General features: G+C 43.5%; 1 protein-coding gene across 12 annotated transcripts; it reads left to right on the plus strand.

Annotated features, from left to right (window-relative positions):
* Positions 1–44: 44 nt before the first annotated feature.
* Positions 45–22,464, plus strand: Znf672 (zinc finger protein 672). 12 transcript variants are annotated; one of them, XM_075992472.1, is made up of 5 exons: positions 6,809–6,882; positions 7,004–7,139; positions 16,695–16,987; positions 17,734–17,777; positions 19,904–22,464. In XM_075992472.1, exon 5 carries the CDS (start codon positions 20,122–20,124, stop codon positions 21,526–21,528), a length of 1,407 nt encoding a protein of 468 aa, XP_075848587.1. In that variant the 5' UTR covers positions 6,809–6,882; positions 7,004–7,139; positions 16,695–16,987; positions 17,734–17,777; positions 19,904–20,121; the 3' UTR covers positions 21,529–22,464. The 12 variants fall into 12 exon arrangements, with proteins under 12 accessions (XP_075848589.1, XP_075848593.1, XP_075848581.1 ...); XM_075992477.1 differs by lacking the exon at positions 16,695–16,987 and having other exon boundaries at positions 6,633–6,882; positions 20,082–22,464; XM_075992470.1 differs by lacking the exon at positions 7,004–7,139 and having other exon boundaries at positions 16,686–16,987.
* The last annotated feature ends 33 nt before the right edge of the window (positions 22,465–22,497 follow it).

A 22,497-nucleotide genomic window follows, 5' to 3' on the forward strand; every position in this document is an offset into this window, starting at 1 on the left:
TAACAACGCTATCCCTCCCTTCCTCACTGACAAGCATAGCCCTGTGCGGGCTCAACGTCCGGAAGGCTGGCCTTCAGTGTCCGTACAAGATGGCGCTGCTCTTTGTCCAACATCGCCTTTCCTGGCTCCCAGTTCATCCCCACCGAGTCTAAGTGAAATGAACGCCTGAATATGAGATTCTGAGGAAAACTACAGCGGGTGATGGGGACCTAGAGTACCTCCCGACTAGGAAAGTGCTAGCAATAGTGTCGTAAGAGAGCGGACATCTTGCTTTACGGCATAGAGGCGGTGACTCCGGACGGTCCCTTCCAAAAGTGAACCGGAAGTGGTGTGTGTGTTTCTGGTTTCGGCGGCTTCGGCTCTCTCGCACCTGGGGATTGCTATTAAAAACAAAAGTCTTTGTCCAAAGGTGATTTCTCTCCCTTCAATGAAACCGGCGGACTCTGTCAGGAAAGGTGAGCGAAACTCCCGCTCCCTCTCTGCTGCCGGCGCCTTCGCTCCCGCTAAGTGACTGGCCTCACTGGGCGCCAGCTACGCCGTGAATGGTGGGGATCTCAGCGTTGCTCGCTTTGAGGAGGAGAATGAGGTTCGAACTAAGCCCAGTGTATCACTCCCTACTCCATAAATGGGTGGTCTAGATGCCCCTGCTACTTAGGCAAGAAGGACAGCGGCTAAGAGCTGCAAGGTGGGGTCTTTGCTTGATGCTGACTGCCTTAGCCGGGTCAGGCTTTTCCCTGGAGATGAAGCACGCACCTGGGCCAAGTTCTCGTCCCATTGGGTTCTGTCCAACACAGCCCGTGTTTCGCAAAGCGGTTACAAGATTTTGTCTAGTCAAGAGCTGCACTCCTAATTGCGTAGGGGTCATTAGGTGTTTTAAGGGGAACGTGAATGAGGAAGGAGAACGGGGGTTCCGTAGTCAGAGAAGGGAAAGGAATTACAGAGCCGCTCACTGTAGATGCTATAAGCCAGCGTGTTTCTAGTTGACAGTTACGTTAGGATTCTTCTCCGTGTTAAAAAGTATTGCGTGGTTTGTTAAAGAACAGTCAGGAAGATTGTAGAACGAGATGCAGGGGCCAGTGCAGTGGGGGAGAGATTGGACTCCAACTATAGCGTGAACAAAAGGAAATTTATAGCCAAAGATCGGTGTTGGGGTCAGTGGATGGAATGCTGATAAGAGGGAAAAGTAGGGTCAAACGGGACTGGTTAAGCCAAACTGGATTCTTGCTGAAGACAGCCCTGGAAGGTTTGTGTCTATACCGAGGATCCTGACGTGCAGGATGGGTAGAGGAGCGGTCTTGGTAAACTTACTGCACAAAATTCCTTATTAAAACCAGGTTTGACAAGATAGTGTACAGGCGGGCCTAGAGAAGGGGCCAGAGACCCTACTAAAGTTAGACCAAAGGATCGTTTTCATGTCTCCAAGACCAGGAGATGGAGGCCCTGTCTTTCCTAATGCCTACATTGCAAAGATATGTGTGGCCCTTGGCTCTTTGTGAAGGATACCCCTAAACTGTAAGAAATACATACACTACCATAAGGGGACAAAGGAAGGATTCAAAATTGTAGACCCTTTTTAGTAAGGGCTCTAAGAAAAGTAACTTCGGGACCCGTTATTATTAGCAACCAGGTGTTGCCCAAAATAAACAGCACATTCTCCTGACAGCATTGAGCTTTCTCAAACGGGCATTTCAATGGGACATAAGAGACTAGGTCATCCTAGGGACAGGACTGTTGGTACTGTCTCCAAAAAAGTAAAACTGGAGTGTGGGAATACAGCTCAGCAATACAGCCCTTGTCTAGGTTCTGAGTTCAGTCCCTAGCACTGCACAAGGTGGAAGTTTTAATTTTAAAAATTCTTCTATTTAGATTTTGTTTATCCTCTGTATGAATGTTTTGCCTGCCTTTATGTATGCGAATCACATGCGTGCCTGATGCCCCCAGAGATCCAAAGAGGACATTGGATCTCCTAGAACCAGAGTTACGGATGCTGTGAGCCGTCACATGGGTGCTGAGTCCAGGTCCTCTGCAAGAGCCAGCGCTCTTAACCACTGTGCCATTTCTCCAGCTCAGAAAAACTAGCTGTTGTTGTTGTTATTATTACTATTATTTTATTTTATTTGGCTTTTTAAGACAGGGTCTCACTTTGTAGCTCTGGCTGCCCTGGAACTCACAGAGATCCACTTCCCTCTGCCCCTCCCTCCCCAAGTGCTGGGATTAAAGGCATGAAGTACCATACCTGGCGAAAAACTAGTTTTTAATGAAGATAGTTTAGGGTCTGTTGTGAGGAAAATAAAAGATAGCAACAAAGGTCTGGGCTGGTGAGAGGCCCAGCGGATAAAGGCATTGCTGTGTGAGCCTGACAGCTTGATTTCTTTCTTGGGAGGACTCAACTTCAATTCCCAGAACCCACATGGTGGTGGCTCACAACTATCTGTAACTCCAATTCTAGGGGATCCAACATCCTTTTCTGGTCTGTGGGCATTGAATGCATGTGGTGCAATGCATATATACATACATTTTTAAATTTTTAAAAATATAAATTCTAAAAGCCTTAAAAAGAGAGAAAGAGGGGGCCGGAGAGATGGCTCAGAGGTTAAGAGCACTGGCTGCTAGTCCAGAGGTCCTGAGTTCAATTCCCAGCAACCGCATGGTGGCTCACAACCATCTGTAATGAGATCTGGCACCCTCCTCTGGTGTGCAGGCACACATGGAGACAGAATGTTGTATAAATAATAAATAAATAAATCTAAAAAAAAAAGAGAGAGAGAGAGAGAGAGAGGACATCTGTGTCAGGCCAGGGGCAGAAAAAGGACCATGGAGGGCTAGCAGCAGCAGGTTGTAAAGAATTTTTTTCAAATGGTTTCACTGTATTCTGGGCCTGGAAGTGCCATGACCCTCTGCCTCAGCTCTGTAAGCATTAGTATAGACATTATTTTTCCCCTAACATTACTGTTTGCCTGATTTCATCCTTAAAGACTAGGACATCATGAACTTGTGAGTTTTTTTTCCAAAGGGGCTGATGTTTAAATACCTGATCAGTGTTTCATCCTTGCTCTGTACCAGTCCAAGGTGCTTCTGTGCTACTGATCGTTCTTCGTAGTCAGTTTACTGACAAAAGTGTAAAAAGAAATATTAGTCTTTCTGTAGGAATAAGTGTTTGACACACTTGATAAGCAGCAGGAACCCCAATCACTTTTTAGTTAAGTTTATTACTAATAAGAGCTAGAGAGATGGCTCAGCAATTAAGAGTAGCGTGCTGTTCTTTGAGAATGAATTCAGTTCTTAGCAACCTATGTCAGGAAGCTCACAATTATAGCCTTGGGGGAGTCAGTGCACATACACAAACCCACACACATAGACATAGTTAAAAATAAAAACCTTTCTTGAAAAGATTACTGTCTAGCTTAATTTAAAAGATAATTGTCAAGGCATTAGAATCACTTGTATTGTTAATGTTATTTGTAAGTTTTTGCTTATCTTCTTTAATTTCCTGAAAGCTATTTTGATGTACTTTCCCATTAATAACGAGATTAATAAAAACCTTCATTCTGTAATTCAGAACTCAGTTGACCCCTTTTTTTCTGTTCTAGTTCTAAATTACTATATTTCACTTTGCTGCACTCGGTTCTCTCCATCTTGGAAACTCAGCTGACCACTATGAAGTTACTTGGAAAAGAATTGAAACAGGAGCAGACATGTTTTGCATGTGACCGAAATTGAAACACATAATGGGAAACATATTTAGTGATATAGTAACATGCTGACTAAACTGAATTCCACCTTTACACAGTAGTAACAGCAAGCCTTCTACATTCACAGGCTTCACGGGATACAGCTGGTTCCGCCATTCCCACTGAGGGATACTCTCACTCTTGGGTATGGATAGGGCCTGTGATATTCTATTTATATTCTATTAGCCAGCCATGTGCAGACACCCTAGCTCATGAGTAGCTGAGCATGTAGCTCTGTGATAGAGCATTTGACAAGCATATTTAAGGGTCTGGGTTCACATCTCAACCTACAGAAAAAGAGGGGTCACATGATTTGTGAACTCTCCCAAAATCTTTACCCACTCCATTTCCTAGAATTCTTGCCCTGCTCCACTCAGCAAGCTTTACAGCTGGGATTTAACATTTTGTCTGCTCTGGCCCACATTAGACAAGGGCCACCCAGAAAATACACAACACTAGCAAAATGGGGGTGTCTGTGTACAATTTTGATAATCTCTACGAGCATATATAAACAAAATGTTTTGCATACTGATTCTACTTATGCAGCACTCTGTTCAGAGAGTCTTACAATCTCTGGGCAGGTCCCCGATTTGCAGTCCCTGATAACTAAAGCTCAGTGGTACATTTGAAGAGCTAACATAAATATCTGATTCAGTGGAAGGAAGTAGTTTCAGTTCACAGGTGTTCATCAGATTTTTGTTCTAACTTCACTCTTAATTGTGCTTCATTCTTGAAAATAGTTGCTCATCTGTAGCTGCTGCCATGAGTAAGGTGAGTGGTAGGTGTGTCTACAAAGATAAACCTATAAACATCAGACACAATCAGATTTTCCTTTAACTTGGATGTCAGATTGCAACTCTGCATTCCATTTGAAAAGTGGCAGGTAATGTAGTAACTGAAAAGAGAGAAGGATGGTGTACCAAAATGAAGTTTTCCAGTTGTTTTTCCTTACCATATATCCCTTGATAAGCACCTGATTGGGCAGTTTGTCTGTATATAATGCCTTTCAAGTCACAGTCTTAGAAAACGTACACGAATTCCCTGCAAATTAAGCCTAGCGCCTCAACCAAAACGTAGCCACTGTCCATTGTTTGCTGGATGGGCATCCTTCATATGTAGTTTGTCTCTGGAGTTCTGCTGAATTTTTATTTATTTTGATGTGGCGGAGGCAGGTAGTGAGTTTGGAGTCACCCTAGTCTGCATATCGAGTTCCAGACCAGCCAGGGCTACATAGTGAGACCATCCCAAACCAAAGCCTGCCTCTTCTGCAATAAGAGTTCAAACCCCAATAATCGCTGCCTTTCACTCAAGTCACCACGAGCATATGTAACATCTGGTGGTGCCAGTTTCAGTCTAGAAGATAATACGCTGGAAACCACCATAAAACTAAGCCCACACATACAGACAAACAAAGCCATATTTTTATGTTGTGCGACATTTCAATCTGTTGTCTAAAAAGTAAACTGAAGTAGCTACAAAAGAAATCACACACACACAAAAACAACTTGTAAGCTACACTTTTGTTATTTCAACACAGAGTCCTCTTTTCACATCTGATACTGTTGTAATACACCCTGACAAAGAGCAACTAAATGGAACAAGACTTTATTTTAGCGGACAACTCTAGGTTTTATATATAGTGCCATTACTGCGGAGGAGGCAGAGCAGCAGGAACTTAAGGCAGCTGATTGCCCCATCCGCACAGCCGTGACCAAAGAGAAGGGATGCATTAAGCTTTCTCTTAGTCGTCTCTCAAAACCTGCACAGTGCAGAACCCAACCTCTGTGAAAATGTCTCACAGGTTTGCCCACGGGTCAACCCAATCCATATAAGACCTCGTTGAGACTGTCTTCTCAGGTGACGTTATGTCCTATCGAATTGACAAAACTAACCATCACAGATTCTCGGGTAGCCTATGCTGGCTAGGAATTGCAGAGGCAAGGGATGACTGAATTCCGATCCTCCTGCGTCCACTTTTGGTGTGCTCGAATTTTCAAGCCTGCGTACGACCAATCCGTTTTATGTGGTGCTGGTAAAGAAATTCCGGGATTTAGCTAATCCAACAGTCTGCCACCTGGGCTAATTCCCCAACAGGTTCCGGATTGGGGTTGATCCGCCTAGAATCTAGGCGTCCTAGGCTGCATGCGTTCGTGAGTTGGACCCCTGTGCTCTGCAGTGTTGGGAGCAGTCTCCGCTCGCACTGGTCTCAGCCTGAGGCAGCTAGCCAGCAAAACAGGAGTACCGCTGTCCCTGGCAGTGCTCTTGGGCAGGTCATTAATCTATAGGAAAGATTAATCAAGATAGTGGACATCCGGTCTGGCCTCGCTGTGTAGGAAGATAGGAACTTGGTGACAGATTAGGGCGACCGGCCTCCCTCGGGTAACCTGCTACGGCCCTGACCCGTCTCCAGGTGGCCCTGGGCTCGGCACCCTTTCTTCTGAGTGGCAGGAAGGGACCCACGTACAGACACCCGAAAGGGAGACAGGTTAGCAGGTTTCGCGGTCAACAGGTCGGCGTCCTGTGCAACTTCGCCCTCAGGTCAATAGTGCGCTTGCGCGGGATCGACGCCCCCAGCAACCAGCAACAGCGATGTGGTGACCCTGCAGGCAGAGCAGGCCAATCAGCATGCTGTCTTCTGGCCCCGCCCCGCGCTGCGCCCGCCCCTTCCTCCGCATGCTGAGCCCTGCACCGTCTGCAGCGCGTTGAGGTGAAAGCGGCTCGGAGCTGCCCCCGGCGACTGGTGAGGGGGCTGAGGGCCTCAAGGCAGGGCGGGCGGGGCCGCGACCCTCGACGGCTGCCGTCTCCCCTCGACCCGGGATCCAGAGGCCTGGACCGGAGAGCGACGAGCGGCGCAGGCGCAGTGGAGCAGTGCGCCTGCGCAGGCCGCTCCGGGACGGTCGTGCTGTCCGGCCGCGCGTCCGCGGAGTCGTGCGCCTGACGGAGCGGGTCACGGGGAGACGACAGCCTCCGGCCTGTAGTGACGGCTCCAGGGGACCCGAGGAAGCGGGGGCCGCGCGCCCCGCACTTTCGCATCACTCGGGGGCGCCTGCACCCGCCCGTGGCTCAGGCAGGCCCGCGTGCGCCTCCGCGGTGGGAAAGGATTCTTGCGGCCGAGCGAGAAAGCCAGAAAGACCTGGCAGGCTGTCGGCCAGTAAGTTAAGCCCCGGATTCAGGGTCCGCCTAAATAAGGGCGGTCTTGAAGAGTAAATCGCGATTGCCGCGCAGCTTCAGCTCTCAGGCTTATGGCTGCTTTGACCTTGTCCTTTTCCTAGAAAACGATCCCGGTTTCCTGTATTGAGTTAGCCCAGGCTGCGGGCACAGGTAGCCTAAGTCCTCTGCTCAAGGTCGCACAATTAGTCACGGAAGAGCCAGAATCTGGATGCTTGCCTTTCTCTTCCCTCTGAGCAGGTGTGTCAACATAAAAACGAAACTCCCCAAAGGCAATGTGAGATGTAGGCAGGCTACAGCAGAATTGGGGAGATACCTGCTGGGAGGTTTAGATGCTGTGTGATTATAGTCTTAGCTTTCAGGTTCGTGGAAGCCAATAGTATACGTTAATGTCTTCCAAAGGCTTTACCTGATGATTTAAAGGCTGTTAGATAACAGAGGCGAGAGATAAATGGCTATTAAGGCTGATGGAAGATGGCGGGGCAATGGTGGTGCATGCCTTTAATCCCAGCTCTCTGGATGTCTGAGTCACAGGCCAGTCTGGTCTACAGAGTGAGTTTCAAGACAGCCAGGGCTACACAGAGAAACCCTGTCTTGCGGGGAGGGCGGGAAGCCAAGATAAATTTATCACCCCTAGCCGTCTTTCAGCCTCAGTAACAGTTGGGGTGGGTTTTCTTTGTTGTTGTTGTTATTTAAAAAAAAACACTTAAGAAATGAGTTCCTGTATCATGTTATTAACCACCATGATCCAGATAGCAAGTTTGAGGACAGCTTGACATGAGACCTTGTCTCAAAAAAAAAAAAAAATATGACCTAAAGTAAAGGTAGCCGATGAGAAAAATCTGCAAACAAAAGGTATGGGAAGACTGATTTTGGTTTAAGATTTACTTTATGCGATTGGGTGTGTGTGCGTGCGTGTGTATGAACTCACCTGTGGAGGTCAAAAGAAAGCATCGGGTCTCCTGAAACTGCAGTTATAGGCATGTGAGCTACCCTATGTGGGTGTGCAGAAGAAACCAAAGTTTGGTCCTTTGCCAGAAGATCAGGCATTCTTAAAATCACTGAGCCATCTTTCCACGCCCATGGTATAGGTTTTAGTTCCTCTCTGGTGACATACTTTGCTTCTAAGTTAGTAAAAGATAATAGTTTCCTAAATTGATGCATTATAAAGGATCTTAGGTCAGGTGGGTGATAAAGGACTATTAAGAGGACTAAAGATAACACAAGATGATTTGGGCTCTCCTTCTGCAACATTCCAAGTCTTTATAATCATTCCGCATATGTGCGGCTTTTCCAGGGAACTTTACAGGTTGCAATCCCAACTCAGTTATCTAAGGCAGAGTATATATAATATATATGGTGGATGGGACTATAAAGAACAGATTTGAAAGAGCTGGATACTAGACTAATACAGCCATTTGACACAAAGTACCATTTTAGCTTCTTTGTATGTTGGTGATCCTTTAAGATTTGATCACCTGGTAATGTCTTAATTGAGTTTGTATAAGTAAATTCCATGATATTCACAATGACAGGCCCACATTTTTCTGGACTCGTCCCATTGTTAATTGGCACATGATTATACATCATTTTTTTTTACAGCCTAGAGTGTGTTATTTGTGTCCAATTCATTGGTTGTCCCAGAGAAAATGCAAGAGACTGCTCGTTGCTTCTGCCATGTTCTCCCTGTTCTGAGATGTCTGGCCTTCAGTTTTGCCCATTTGTTAGAGAGACAAAGGATAAGCTCTTGGTGTCAGTATTTTTTTTACCTACCTACATACTAATCTCTAACCTTCCCAGAATTCACAGTCTTTGTAAAAGCAAAACTTTTGATTTGTATTTGGATCATGATCAGACTTAGTTCTTGAGATGGAAGCAGTTGTCACTCCTGTTTCTGCCAGCTCCTTGAATATGTCACACTGGCCATAAACCATCCAGTGAGAAATGGATAATTGATTCAGGGTCCAGGACAACAGTGTCTCTCAGCTTTCTAGAGGTAGGAAGAATCCAAGTGAAGAGTCAGTTTCCCTGGAGAAAGCCACAGTCCATTCCTACTCCTAGTTCCGTCCCCTCATTTGAGTTTCATTTCCTGGATAGGGTCCTAAGATTATTGTAGCTGAATCTTGGGTGAAACATTATCCTAATTATTCTTTATCAATAAGAATGCAGGAGTAAGAACCTGAAGGATCAGAGAAGCTACTAGTAATCTCCTACCTGCTCCACTCCTTCCATCTAAGGGCTGAGATCTCTCTCTATCCCACCTTACTACTTTCCTGTCCAATCTGTCTACAGTCCTCCAAAACCTCTGTGGTTAATTTTGATCATCTGTGGCTAGCTCAGCCCTCTGACTCCCAACAAGCTTTATTTGTTAGAACATGATCAGAATATACATTTCCCCCTTTTTGTCTAAAAAAGAAGGAAAATTATAACTAACATAGTAAAACTATATACAATACATATAATAACTATGTACATGTGAAAATTACATTAATAATGTCCAGTTCATTTGCATTTGACAAATTCAGAGAAAATCCTCCATTATCTATTTTGACGAGTCCAAAAGGCTGTACCTAATTCACTTTCTATTCTAACTTGCATTACCAAAACTGTCTTTTAATGTCTCTCAACCTTACACACTATTGTGAGTTTCATTTCTGAATTTGGTAACAAGGAAAACAATAGCTATAACTATCTAATCTCTGACTCCCATCAGAAACCTGAGGTTTAGTACTACTGAAGTAAACAGAAAGGGCCAAGCAATCAACTTCCAAAACTAAGAAATGACAGAAACAGTTGGATATCTGGAGAGTCACCCAAGGTACCTCTATAGCTTTGGGACATCCATCTTCAGCCTGTAGGCCTAGGATATCTGACAGAGTTTTCTGTGACACGGGGATTTTTAAGAACTGCCCCACTTTGTCTCAGCAAAGTTCGGCAGTCACTTTCTTTTGTGTCGTGCTTGTCCAATTTGAACACCATATTGTCAGCAGTTAAAGCAAGGGCAGTTGTTTGCCCAGTGGCTAACTTTTGCCACAAGGAAAAGAAGCTCCATCTGGAGTTTTTTCAATCCACATCATTTTCTCTGAAGTAGACTGGTGCTGCCAGAAGCAGATGTGTCTTACTGTCATTTAAAGAATTATTTTATTAAAACATCTTAAATGCCATATTCTGTAGATCTCTGAAGTGTTTGAAGACCACCTGTCTACCTAAAATATATCTGTTTGACCTTGAAAACATACCTAATATCACTACAAGTTTGTAATAAGTGAATAGTTTGTAATAATAATTTTCAAAGACTAGAAGTTTATATTACATTGTTGAAGGAGCTGTATATGTACAAAACCTTATAGAGTAGAAACGTATGTACAGTAGTCTCTAACAATAAATTTATATCAATATACAAAAATATCTTAAACAAGAGTAGAAACATCTAGTATAGCAAGAATAACCTCATTTTTTTTAATCAATATACAAAAATCCATACCAATGTAAAATATTTAGACTGGTAGTGCTTTTTTGGTTTAAAAGTAGATTTAACACTGGGGAGGCAGTGGCAGGTGGATCTCTGTGAGTTCGAGACCAGCTTGGTCTACAAGAGCTAGTTCCAGGACAGGCTCCAAAGCTACAGAGAAACCCTGTCTCGAAAAACCAAAAAAAAAAGAAATAGATTTAATAATCTACCCTTTTATCCTATCATTTCCCCTTTATCTTTTTAGAATGAGATCCCTGAATCTAACTTTCTTTGTTCAGCATTTTTCTCGACCATTACTAATAACAACTACCATAAACCCCTGAACAACAAAAAAATCACCTACCCTCCCTCTTGGGAATGTAGGTATTATGTTCTTAGCCATGTGGCTCAGTACCTTTCTCAGAGGGTCAGTTCACATGTTGCTTCTTTGGTAGTCTGGGCTGGAATTGGGAGAATGGGCTTCCTTCTTTCCAGCATTCTCCTGTGCTCATCGCCCCGCCTCTACTTCCTCTCTGGTTGACCCGCCTATATTTCCTGCCTGGCCAATTAGCATTTTATTAAAATACATGATTAACAGAATACAGACAGTTCTCCCACACCAGACCCTGGATGTTGGAATATTGACAGATGTAAAAATAACTACCCAATAGGGACTATCAAGAAAACTGGATAGGTTCTATAAGTAAGATGTACTAAATCATATTTCTAAATTTATAGAGCTGGTTTTGGAGATGGACTCTGGCTCAGTACCTTTTACAGCGGGGCAGATCACATCTTGCTTCTTTGAAGTCTAGGCAGGAGTGGGGAAGGGCTTCCTCTTTCCCAGAATACTCTTTTCATCACCCCACCTCTATTTCCTGTCTGGTTGACCCGCCTATACTTCCTGCCTGGCCAATCAGCATTTTATTAAAATACATAATTGACAGAATACAGACAATTCTCCTGCACCACAACTCCAAAGCCATCTTTAATTTTTAATTGAACTACAAAAAGACCATTTGCAGAACAGCAGAAACAAACATTTGAGATTTATGGAATTTTATCCTGTTGGAAACATGATATACTAAAAGGCAATTTACTCTTTTTCTGGGACATTTTCTCTGGATGATTTATCCTTTTTTCTTTTCAGATGCCTCATTTGTCCAGTGGTCTTCAGATTCTTGAGTTAGATGTCTTCATTCTCCTGAAAAGATAAAAACAAAACCCTGCCCCAACCCTAACTTAAAGGAATTTCCCTTTAGGCAAGTTATATCTGATCAAATGAAAAGCATCTGTTAGCCTTATAAGTTAGTTTCGATAGACTGTTCACACTGATGAAGATAGACTGTTCACACTGATGATAGACTGTTCACACCGATGAAGTATCTATTGCCTCTTCTAATCAAAAGCTCTCTTCAGTTCGTATCTAATCTTTGTCAATTTTGATGGTATCCATAGTTTTTCTTCTCCTGTGTAAACAAAAGCAAAACCTCTTCCCCAACTTAACACATATCCTGGTCTCCATTCTGAGGTCAACATATCCTTAAAGTATACAGGTTGATTTAATTCGCATTATTTTCTATTATCCAGTATCTCTCCACAGCTGTTGTTCCTTTCTCATTAGCATTTAAAAATTTTAAAGTTAATAAAGCGTTGTACAATCTATCTCTGGAGTATCTTAATTACCCCTTTCTTTTTATTAACTATATCTTTTAGAGTGCAATTGTATCTTTCTATAACTGCTTGCCCTGTAGGATTTGGGGGTATACCTATAACATGCTTTATGTTATAATATGCAGAAATACTGTTTTATTTTACTAGAGACATCTGCTGGAACATTGTCAGCCTTAATGTATACAGGTATATCCATGATGGCCAAGACTTCTAATAGGTGTATAATTACAGAATCAGCCTTTTCAGAACTTAAAGCAGTTTTCCATTGAAATCCTGAATATGTATCTGTGGTGTGGTGTACACATTTTAATTTTCCAAACTCTGCAAAATGAAACATCCATTTGCCAAATTTCATTTATTTGATACCCTTTGTGTTACTTCCTGTAGGCAGTGGTGTTTGGTTATACAAAGAACAAGTAGGGCATTGCCTTATAATTTCCTTGGCTTTTTGCCAAGTGATGAAAAAAATTTTTTTCAAACCCTTGCTATTAACATGTTTCTTCTTATGAAGTTCTGAGGCTTCTAACACTTTCCCACTAAGGGTGATCAATTTCACCATTACTTTATACTATTTGGCCTGATAGATCCCTATAGGATCTGATCTGTGTTTATTCGAGAGATGACTTATTTTATTTACTTATTTATTTTGGTTTTTCAAGATTGGGTTTCTCAGTAGCTTTGGAGCCTGTTCTGGAACTCACTATATAGACCAGACTGGCCTCGAAATCACAGAGATCCGCCAGTCTCCCCCTCCCCCCCATGTTGGGACTAAAGGTGTGTGCCACCAACGCCCAGCTCAAGGGATGATTTTTGTTTCTGATTATTTCTTATAATTGAATAAATAGCAAAGTTAATTTTAAATCATCTGGAATAAATTCAGAAGTTTCAGTATGTGAAACAACTCTTTTTGCATACTGAGTCAGTAACTATATTAAGAAGTTCTGGAAAATTAATAATACCATGAGAAGATCATATAATTCTGACTTTTGAACAGAATTATAAGGGCGTTCAGCCACTTTACTTTAATTTCCTGACTTATAGCCTGACTTTCCTGATTTGTTGGCATCAGAATGTAGGGGCTCCAGAAATTGGTATTCTCTTTACAGTGTGAGGAAAGATCCAATGAGTTGTCTTTATAAATGGAAGTCTCTTGATTTGGAGATATTTATTACTACTCTTTCCCAAAAAATTCCTGCAAACTCTTTGCCACTGTCCATTTTCTGTCCAATATGAGGAAATTTCAGCATTAGTAAAAGGTACCACAATTTCTGTTGGGTCTACTAATTGATTAAGTCTCAATTTTCCTTTCAGAATCAACTCAGAAATTAGTTCTTTAATTTTTTACTGTATGGTAAAAATATCCATTCTTATATATTATCCTTTTTCTGCACTAGAATTTCAGTAGATGGTAAAATAAGCAGAGTACAGTCAAGCTGTGGATCCAGACAATCTACATGTACATTCTGCAAATTTTTTCCTTCCAAAGCCAGTTCTCTCAACCTCAGCTGATAATTTTCTTGTACTATTTAAGTCCTTATCACTTTGTAATTTAGAAATAAATTACTTAGTTCTTGGGTTGTCAATCCAATTGTGGGACATAGCCAATTAATATCTCCCAGAAATTTTTGAAAATCATTGAAAGCTCATAATTGATCTCTCCTGATTTGTACTTTCTGTGGTTGAACTTTTTTGTAAACCTCTATTATATCCTTGGTAGAATTGATAGAATCTCCTTGTGGTTTTTCAGGAATAATTTATAATTCCCAAGGAGGCAATTTTTTTTACTTCGAACATTTTCTTTAAGGTATCTGCATCTGAATCAACTAGTAAGATATCACCCATAAAATGGTAAATTATAGATTGAAGAAACTGATTATGAATTATTTCCAATGGCTGCTGTACAAAATATTGTTACAAGGTAGGACTGTTTAACATTTCTTGTGGAAGAATCTTTCACTGATATCTTTTAACAGGTTGAGAACTGTAAGTAGGCACTGTGAAGGCAATTTTTTTATATCCTGTTCTTGCAAAGGTATAGTTTAAAAAGAAGCACAGTCTTTTAAATCAGTCAATATAATAGACCATCCTTTAGCTGATAGAGAAGGCAAGGGAATTCCAGCCCCATTAGCTGAATCACCTTATTAATAACTCTTAGATCTAGTACCATTTTCCATATTTCTTTTTAATAACAATACAGGAGAATTCCAAGGATTGGTTAATTCTTCAGTATGTTGAGCATTTAGCTGTTCCTGTACCAGCTATTCTGAGACCTGTAATTTTTCTGATATTAAAGGACATTGTTCCACCCAGACAGGGTTGTCAGTTATTTTTAAGGTAGTGTTGTTTGTACCTTTGAAAGATCAGCAGCTGTTGTGCCCTGTTTATATATAACCTGTATGGTCAATGCCTGTTCTTTATAATAACTTTTAATGTTTTTCTCAGAAACATATGTTAGTTTTTGGTTTGTTCCCAAGATTGGAGGAATGTTAATCTGGGCATTCCGTTCCTGTAATAAGTCATGTTCCCATAAATTCATTGCTATGTTAGTCCCATATTGCTTTTATTTTCCTCTCTGTCCTTCCAGCCTTATACATTCAGCCCATCTTATACTTTGTTTTACTTAAGATAAAGTTCCAGTCTCTAAAAGCTGAACATTTACCTCCTAAAGAGGCCAATTCTGATGCCAAGATCTTGGTGTAATTATTGTTACATCTGCCCCTGTGTCTATCAAACTCTCAACTACAATGCCATTTATTATTCATATTTTTAACTTTGTTCTTTGATCATTTATAGAAGTTTGGCAAAATGTGTTTTATGGTTTCTCCTTGAAATTTTTGTTTTATCTTCTAAAGCTATTCTGTCATGCAGAGCAGTATGGTTTTCCATAACAGGCATTAAGTCTTTTAATTGCTCTGTGGAGGAGCATGACTGAACTAAATTTAATATGGGACTTGCAAGAGGCCCCCATGGTGTTTCCCAATGGTAAAGGGTTACCTTGCGTGTCCCATTTTGGTCTGCATTCATTAGGCCAATGTCTGTGTATTCCAGAAGGCTAGGGCCTTCTGTTTGGAATCTCTTTAAAAAAAATTGTTCCTGGGAACATCTTGTCTGTAATCTCTTTTCAGATGACCTGGTTTACCTCAGTTCAAACATCGAACCCTTTTGATTTTTCTTAATTTCTAGCAGTCACTTCTTAATTTTTAGCATTCACTTCTATCTAAGTATCACCACAAGTGTGAGATCTAATGTCAGCTGTTTTTTAATCCATTCCTCTGTGGGTGCTGATCTTGCTTTCCAAGGCCTGATTGCCCTTTTATGTTCTGAATTAGCATTTTCAATTAATATTCTTCTAACTCCTGTATCTGATATCATTCTATTTACAGTCCGTCTTTGTAAAAATCAGTGAAGGTTCTTTGGGGTCTTGTATAATTTTAGCAAATGGCTCAGTTCTCTTTCCTGATTCATTGATCTTGTCCTAAGCATTCAAAGCTGCTGTACAGCATAGGAACAAGGTGTGATCATCAAATATAATCTGTCTTTCCACATCAGCATAACAGCCCTCACCAAAACTTTGATCTTGGGAAATCTCATAACTTCTATCCCTACCTTGCTCTTCAGTGGCCCTAGCTTCATTTCTCCACTGTAACCGAGGACCAGCTTCCAATACTGCTGTAACTACATCTTTCCAGTCTTGTGGAAATTCTGTTCCAAATGAACCATGAGTTTAACATCTGCCTCACAAAAAGTGAATGCATACCATATGAAACTATTGGTTTCTTAAATCTCTTCAAACCTAACATTTCTATAGGTTCCCAGTTAACTTCTGAATAGCCTTGGGGATGCCTATCGCTTGGTGGTTGCTCTTAAATGATTAACTGGATAAATTAAGTCTGGTTGTCTAATAGCCTTGGGCTGCTCCCCTTCAGTTTCATAATACCATGGTGTGGTAACTTCTGCTGTCAACTCCTTTGTGTGTAAATATTTTTCCTAGTTCTATTAGTCTGTCTAAGAATGTTATCAGTCAGTTTTTTGTATTTGTCACTAATATCAAATAATTTTTTAGGGGTAAAATAAAAATTAAATTGACATTATGTCAATTATAACTAAGTTGATTTATCCATTTAATTGTTCAATTTTCAAGCCATTCATTAGAGACCTGCATCATGTTTCCCATTTTTAACATGTAGGAAAAAAAAACCTCTTTAAAGTCTTCTCTCCCCCTTTTTTTTTTTTTTTTTTTTTTTTTTTTTTTTTTTTTTTTTGGTTTTTTGAGATAGGGTTTTGGTTTTGCTGTAGTTGTAGAGTGTGTCCTGGAACTAGCTCTTTTAGACCAGGTTGGCCTTGAATTCACAGAGATCCGTGTGCCTCTGCCTCCTGAATGCTGGGATTAAATGCGTCCGCCACCACTGCCCAGCTTCCTTTCTTTTTCTTTTTTTTCTTTTTTTTTTTTTAAGATTTATTTATTTATTATATACACAGTGTTAAGCCTCCACGTATGCCTTCAGGCCAGAAGAGGGTACCAGATCTCATTACAGATGGTTGTGAGCCACCATGTGGTTGCTGGGATTTGAACTCAGGACCTCTGGAAGAGCAGTCAGTGCTTTTAACCTCTGAGCCATCTTCTCCAGCCCCCTTTTTCTTTCTTAATTTCACCCTTTAAGAATTCCCAGGAGTCTCACCAGATCTGCTGCTGATGGCAGTGAAGTGTGAGGATGGCTGAAGCTGTGTGGCATGCCTGTGTGGAGAACACAAGTTGTGCGTAGCCTGACTGATGGCAGCTGTGGCTGATGGTGTGTAATTGTGAGCTGAGAGTATGTAGCAGTTGCAGCAATAGAAGCCAGAGCTGGTGCCGGAGCAGCTAACCTAGTGTGGCAGCAGCCTGAGGAGGGAGTCCAGGAGAAGTCCACAACCCATGGGGAAAAGGAACCAAGGAGCCAGCATGTGAAAGGCAGCTTTGTCTGAGGTGAGGGTGGGGGCCATCTCTCCCAAGTGCAGAGGCCAGCTCTCTTGTAGTGACCAGTGAGAGGGAAGGCCAGCAAAGGGCGGGGCTGGCTCAGCATGGCCCTTTGATTTCATCTTGCACGGTTCCTAAGGTCTCCTGATGTGACACAGGCCACAGACATCAACACAGTCCCTAGCTGTAGTCTGGGCCTGGACAACATCCTGGCTCTGGGTGGAAGGAATGGCCACTCAGGTGGTAATGGTTCTGATAGCCATGTGGCTGCCTCAGGTTGCAGCCCCAACTCTGGGTCTCTATGGATATCCCAGTGGGGTTCTGTTGAGGATCCAGTGAAGACAGTGTACCAGAAGCCCAAGGTCTTGAACCAGACCAGTGACTCATTGCATGAACATTTGTAGTAAAGCTGGCAGGACAAAGGGGTATAAGATGACACACTGAAACCCCAATGCCACCAGGACAAATGAAGAGATGTTGAAAAGGAGGAGAAGCAAAGAGATCTGTTTTGGTTTTGGGGGAGAATTTTGGTTTTACTTTTGTTTTTTTGCTTGATTTGCTTTGTTTTGTTTTGTGGGGGCCTGGAAGGGGTAAGGAGAGGATATGAGGGGTGAGCAGAATTGGGGTACATAATGTGAAATTCCCAAAAGGTCAATAAAGAAGCTAAATTTGAATGAATAAATAAATAAATCTCACTCTCAGATCAATGATGGATGATTTCTAAGTGTTCTAAGCATTATAATTTTTTTTTACAGGCTTCTACCCCAGGAACAGACCTTTGCTCATGTAATGGGATGAGGTAAGGAAGAGATGTAAAAGGGCCAAGCAGCAAGCTTACACCCTACACTCCTGTCTGTTATACTGAAGAGATGGAATATTTTTTATTTGCCTTTTATATATTTATATGTGTTGTGCATTGGGGTTACTTTCCTTGGGCATGATCCCTGGGAAGTACTGGCCTAGGAGAGGATGAGCTCACAGAAGCATGAGCTAAGATGCCAGCCTCTCAGAGTCAGAGTATTGCTCTTGTACATTTGAAACCAGCCACTGGGTTTTAGTTTTATGAAGGCAACTATTCCTTTAAATGACCAGCATTTGGGAGGTAGAAGCCGGCAGTTCTCTGGGAGTTCCAGGCCAGCCAAGGCAACATGAGACCCTGGATCAAAAATAAAATTAGGGGCTGGAGAGGTGGCTCAGCAGTTAAGAGTACATACTGCTCTTTTCATGGGATCCAAGTTCAGTTTCTAGCACCCACTTGAAGTTACTCCATTTCCACAGGATCTGATGTCCTGTAGTCTCTTTAGGTACCTGCACTCTCATGCACATATCCATACACAGAGACATATGCATAGACATAAGTAAAAATATAAATATTTAAATTAAAAATAGAAGCAAAGCTCTCCCTGGAGGATTCAGAGTTAACTACTCTGAAGTCTGCTCTATGGCTACAAAGGTGCCCCTGCTTTGCAGGACTTAAAAGTCATCTTTGATAAGGTATCCTGGGGTTTATAATAGTCCAGATTGGGGTAGGACAGGAGGGACACACATAAAAAGTGAAGTGTATCACAGGTAAGATGAGTAGTAAATGAATGCATGTGGCACTATTCCTCAGTTTTGATTTCGTTTTTTAAGATTTATACAGTACTCTACCTGCATGCCAGAGGAGGGCACCAGATGTCACTACAGTTAGTTATGAGTCACCATGTGGGTGCTGGGAATTGCTCTTTTTTTTTAATGATTTATTTATTATGTATACAGTATTCTTCCTACATGTGTCCCTACAGGCCTGAAGATGGCACCAAATATGATTACAGGTGGTTGTGAGCCACCTTGTGATTGCTGGGAATTGAACTCAGGACGTCTGGAAAAGTAGTCACTACTATTAACCTCTCTATTGAGCCATCTCTCCAACCCCAGTTTTGATATTTGAAAATAACTATTTAAGAAATACCTTCCTCCTGCTGTATGTGGTGATGTGCCCTTTTAATCCCAGCACTGGGGAAGCAGAGGCAGGTGCATCTCTTAAGTCTGAGGCCAGCCTGGTCTACATATCAGGACAGCCAGAACTACATAGATTGACCCTGCCTCAAAAATTGAAGAAGGAAAAAAAGTCCTTCCTTCAGGAAAAAAACGCACAAGAGGAACATATTCATGGTCATCCTCCACCCAGCATGGAGGAGCAGCAGATGTAGAGTTCACGCTGGCTTCTTGTTGGCCAAGCATTTCATCCACTTTACAGAAGTAGAGGCCCAGTCAGTAGGTTCTTCAGCCAAGCCAGCAATGCTGGGTATTGAGGGATATATTTCTATTTTCCACAAGAGAATGACTACTGGCCATTTTGTCTGCTTTTTCTCAATGATCTAAGAGCACACCTTACTAGAGGTTGTGTGATGTCCCATGCCTATAAAAACAAAGACTGACTGATCTCTCACCTGGTTGACTTTACTAGTGACTTCTCCCTCAGGGCCTGGGATCTGTCACTATCCCCAGACACCAGTATGATGTATGATCAGTGTAGCTGTGTCACCCATTCGATCAGCAAATGTGTCACACCTATTTTCTGGTAGGTAGGGAATCCCCACTGGGATGCATTAGAAAATGACCAAGGAGGAATGCCAGGCAATGAGAAATCCCCAGGGGCTTCAGTCACACCAGAATGTAGGTTGAGTTACTTCCCTCTTGGCCTCCCCAGCAATGTTGTGTGTTTCTAGTTCTAGCAAAGACCACGACCACACACACACACACACACACGCCTTGGAATCCACACATGCTTATTTACTGGACAAGTGTCATTTGCCCCTCTTGCCTTACCTGGCTCTACCCTCTGAATTTCTAGGACTCCGAGTGACTGCCTTCTCTTGAGAGCTAGGCCAGCTAATATGTTACAGGCCTAAAGAGTTCAAGGTGCCTTTTCTATATCCCCAGCCAGAGTCGTTGCAGCCAGTGCTAGACTTAGGGTGACCTCCCTGCAGGGATCACATTGATGAGTCCAGTTCCTGCCTGCCTTTGGAACGGCTGGGACATCAGCTCTTGAAAGAAGAAACTGAGGAATCTGCAGACCAGTTTTCAAGGCCACAGCCGTTTTCCCTCTGGTATTTTCCAGGTATTAAAACCACAGATTGTTGGCTGGAAAGACTGGCATCATGTTCACAGCACCTGGCATGGCAGCGGTTGGGGGAAGACCTTATTCCTGCAGTGAATGTGGCAAGAGTTTTCGGTACAGTGCAGTGCTGCTGCGGCACGAACGTGCGCATGGTGGTGACAAGCGTTTCCGCTGTCTAGAGTGTGGTGAACGTTGTGCTCGAGCCTCAGATCTGCGTGCGCACAGGCGGACCCATGCTGGCCAGACCCTCTACGTCTGCAGTGAGTGCGGCCAGAGCTTCAGTCACAACAGCCTGCTGGACCTGCACTTGGGGACACACCGGAGGCGTAGCCACACTTGCCGTTGCCGCCTCTGTAGCCGCCGCTTCCCTCACGTCCCTGCACTGCTGCTGCATCGGGTCCGTCAGCACCCACCAGAGAAGCCGCACCGCTGCCCACTGTGTGCCCGTTCCTTTCGGCAGAGTGCTCTTCCTTTTCACCTGGCACGGGCACACCCCCCAGAGACCACCACTGCCACTGCCCCTTCCCCTAGCACGCTCCACCACTGTACACAGTGCCCACGGGCCTTCCGTAGCAGTGCTGGGCTACGGAACCATTCCCGTATCCACGTGGTCCTCAGTCTCAGCGACCCTGGCGCTGAGGCCCACCAATGTGGTGTGTGTGGAAAGAACTTCAGCAAGAGTTCCACGCTTACACGACATCTCCAGAGGCACTCGGGGGAGAAGCCTTTCAAGTGCCCTGAGTGTGGCAAGGGCTTCTTGGAGAGTGCCACGCTGGTGCGGCACCAGCGAACACACACTGGGGAAAAGCCATATGCGTGTAACGACTGTGGACGCTGCTTTAGCGAGAGCTCCACACTACTGCGCCACCAGCGCAGCCACCAGGGTGAACGGCCACATGTGTGCCCCACTTGTGGCAAGGGCTTTGGACAGCGATATGACCTTGTGGTGCACCAGCGCAGCCACACGGGCGAGAGGCCCTTCCCGTGCCCAGAGTGCGGCCGGGGCTTCACAGACCGCTCAGACCTCACCAAACACCTGCGCACACACACAGGGGAAAAACCTTACCACTGTGAGCTGTGTGGCAAGCGATTCACCTGCATCTCCAACCTCAATGTGCACTTGCGCAATCATGCTGGCCATAAACCACACAAGTGCCCAGAGTGTGGCAAGTCCTTCAGTGTTGCCTCCAAACTTGCACTGCACAGAAAGACACACCTAGGTGAGCGGACAGCAGAGTGCTCGGAGTGTGGCAAATTCTTTAGCCATGGCCGGTCACTCTCACAACACCAGCGGTCCCACAGACGTGCTCGAGCAGCTGCCTTGGCAGCCACTACCACCACCACTGTAGTCACTGAGGTGACAGTAAGTCCTCCCCTTGCCCTCACAGGGCCAATGCAACAGGACAAACCAGGGCTCTTGGTGTCTCCATTTCAGGAAACTTGCTAAGAGGACCCCATGAGGGGTGTGGGTGGACACACATTGAGTGAGCCCCAAGAAACAGGGCAGCTCAGATAGCTAGGTATTCACCTAGCTTGCCTTGTCTCTAACCGAGATCCCCACCAGCTTTCCATCATCTTCCCCAGCTCTAAGTACTAGGAGTCCGGGAACCAACACATCCCTGTGCAAGACACTAGGTGTCCGTGCTGTAGCCGCCACTCCGCTCTCTGGTGTGCGGCTCTTCGGGGGACATTTGGTCAGTTAGATCTCCTGCTTCTTATCGATCTGTTATCTCTGCTGCTTTCTCTTGCTTGAAACATGTAGTGCAGAGGTGAAACACAGGCAGTATGGAAAACTGGAATGGCTCCATTCATTAAAGAACCAAAATCTGTGGCAAGTTACTCCCTTGAAGAGGTAAAAGTAGCCAGTAGCCTGGCTAGCCGTATGTCCTTTCACAAGATGCTTCTTAGGGCCCAACAAAGTGGTTCAACATCAGCTGACAACCTGAGTTTGATCTCTGGAACCCACATATATACCATCCATGGCCCATGTGCACACACAAAGAAGTAATTTCCCCCTCCCCCAATAAAGGCTCTTAGGACAGTTTTCTCTAGCCAGGTAATTGTTTGCCTTGGGATGCAGCCCATTACTGTGTGGGTCCATAAAGCTCAGTGACACCATGTGAAACAAAATGTTATTTACAGATGAAGCTTCAAGGCACAAGGAGACAAGTTCCCTGAAGTCCTGGGCAAGGGCAGGATGTAAAGCCTGGAATTGGTCAATGACTGCTTATAGGTGGTGAAATTGTTACTTGTTTGGGTTTGTGACACCAAGAACCCCTATGTCAAAATGAGTTCCAAGTTCTCATCCCTTTTGGTGGTGGTTTCTTCATTGCTGTGACAAAATGCCTGAGAAAATCAACTTAAAGATTCATTTTGGCTCGTGGTTTCAGTAGTGTCATTCCATTGTCAACTGGTT

Source organism: Microtus pennsylvanicus, chromosome 11 (assembly GCF_037038515.1).
Source record: "Microtus pennsylvanicus isolate mMicPen1 chromosome 11, mMicPen1.hap1, whole genome shotgun sequence".
NCBI classification, from domain to species: domain Eukaryota; kingdom Metazoa; phylum Chordata; class Mammalia; order Rodentia; family Cricetidae; genus Microtus; species Microtus pennsylvanicus.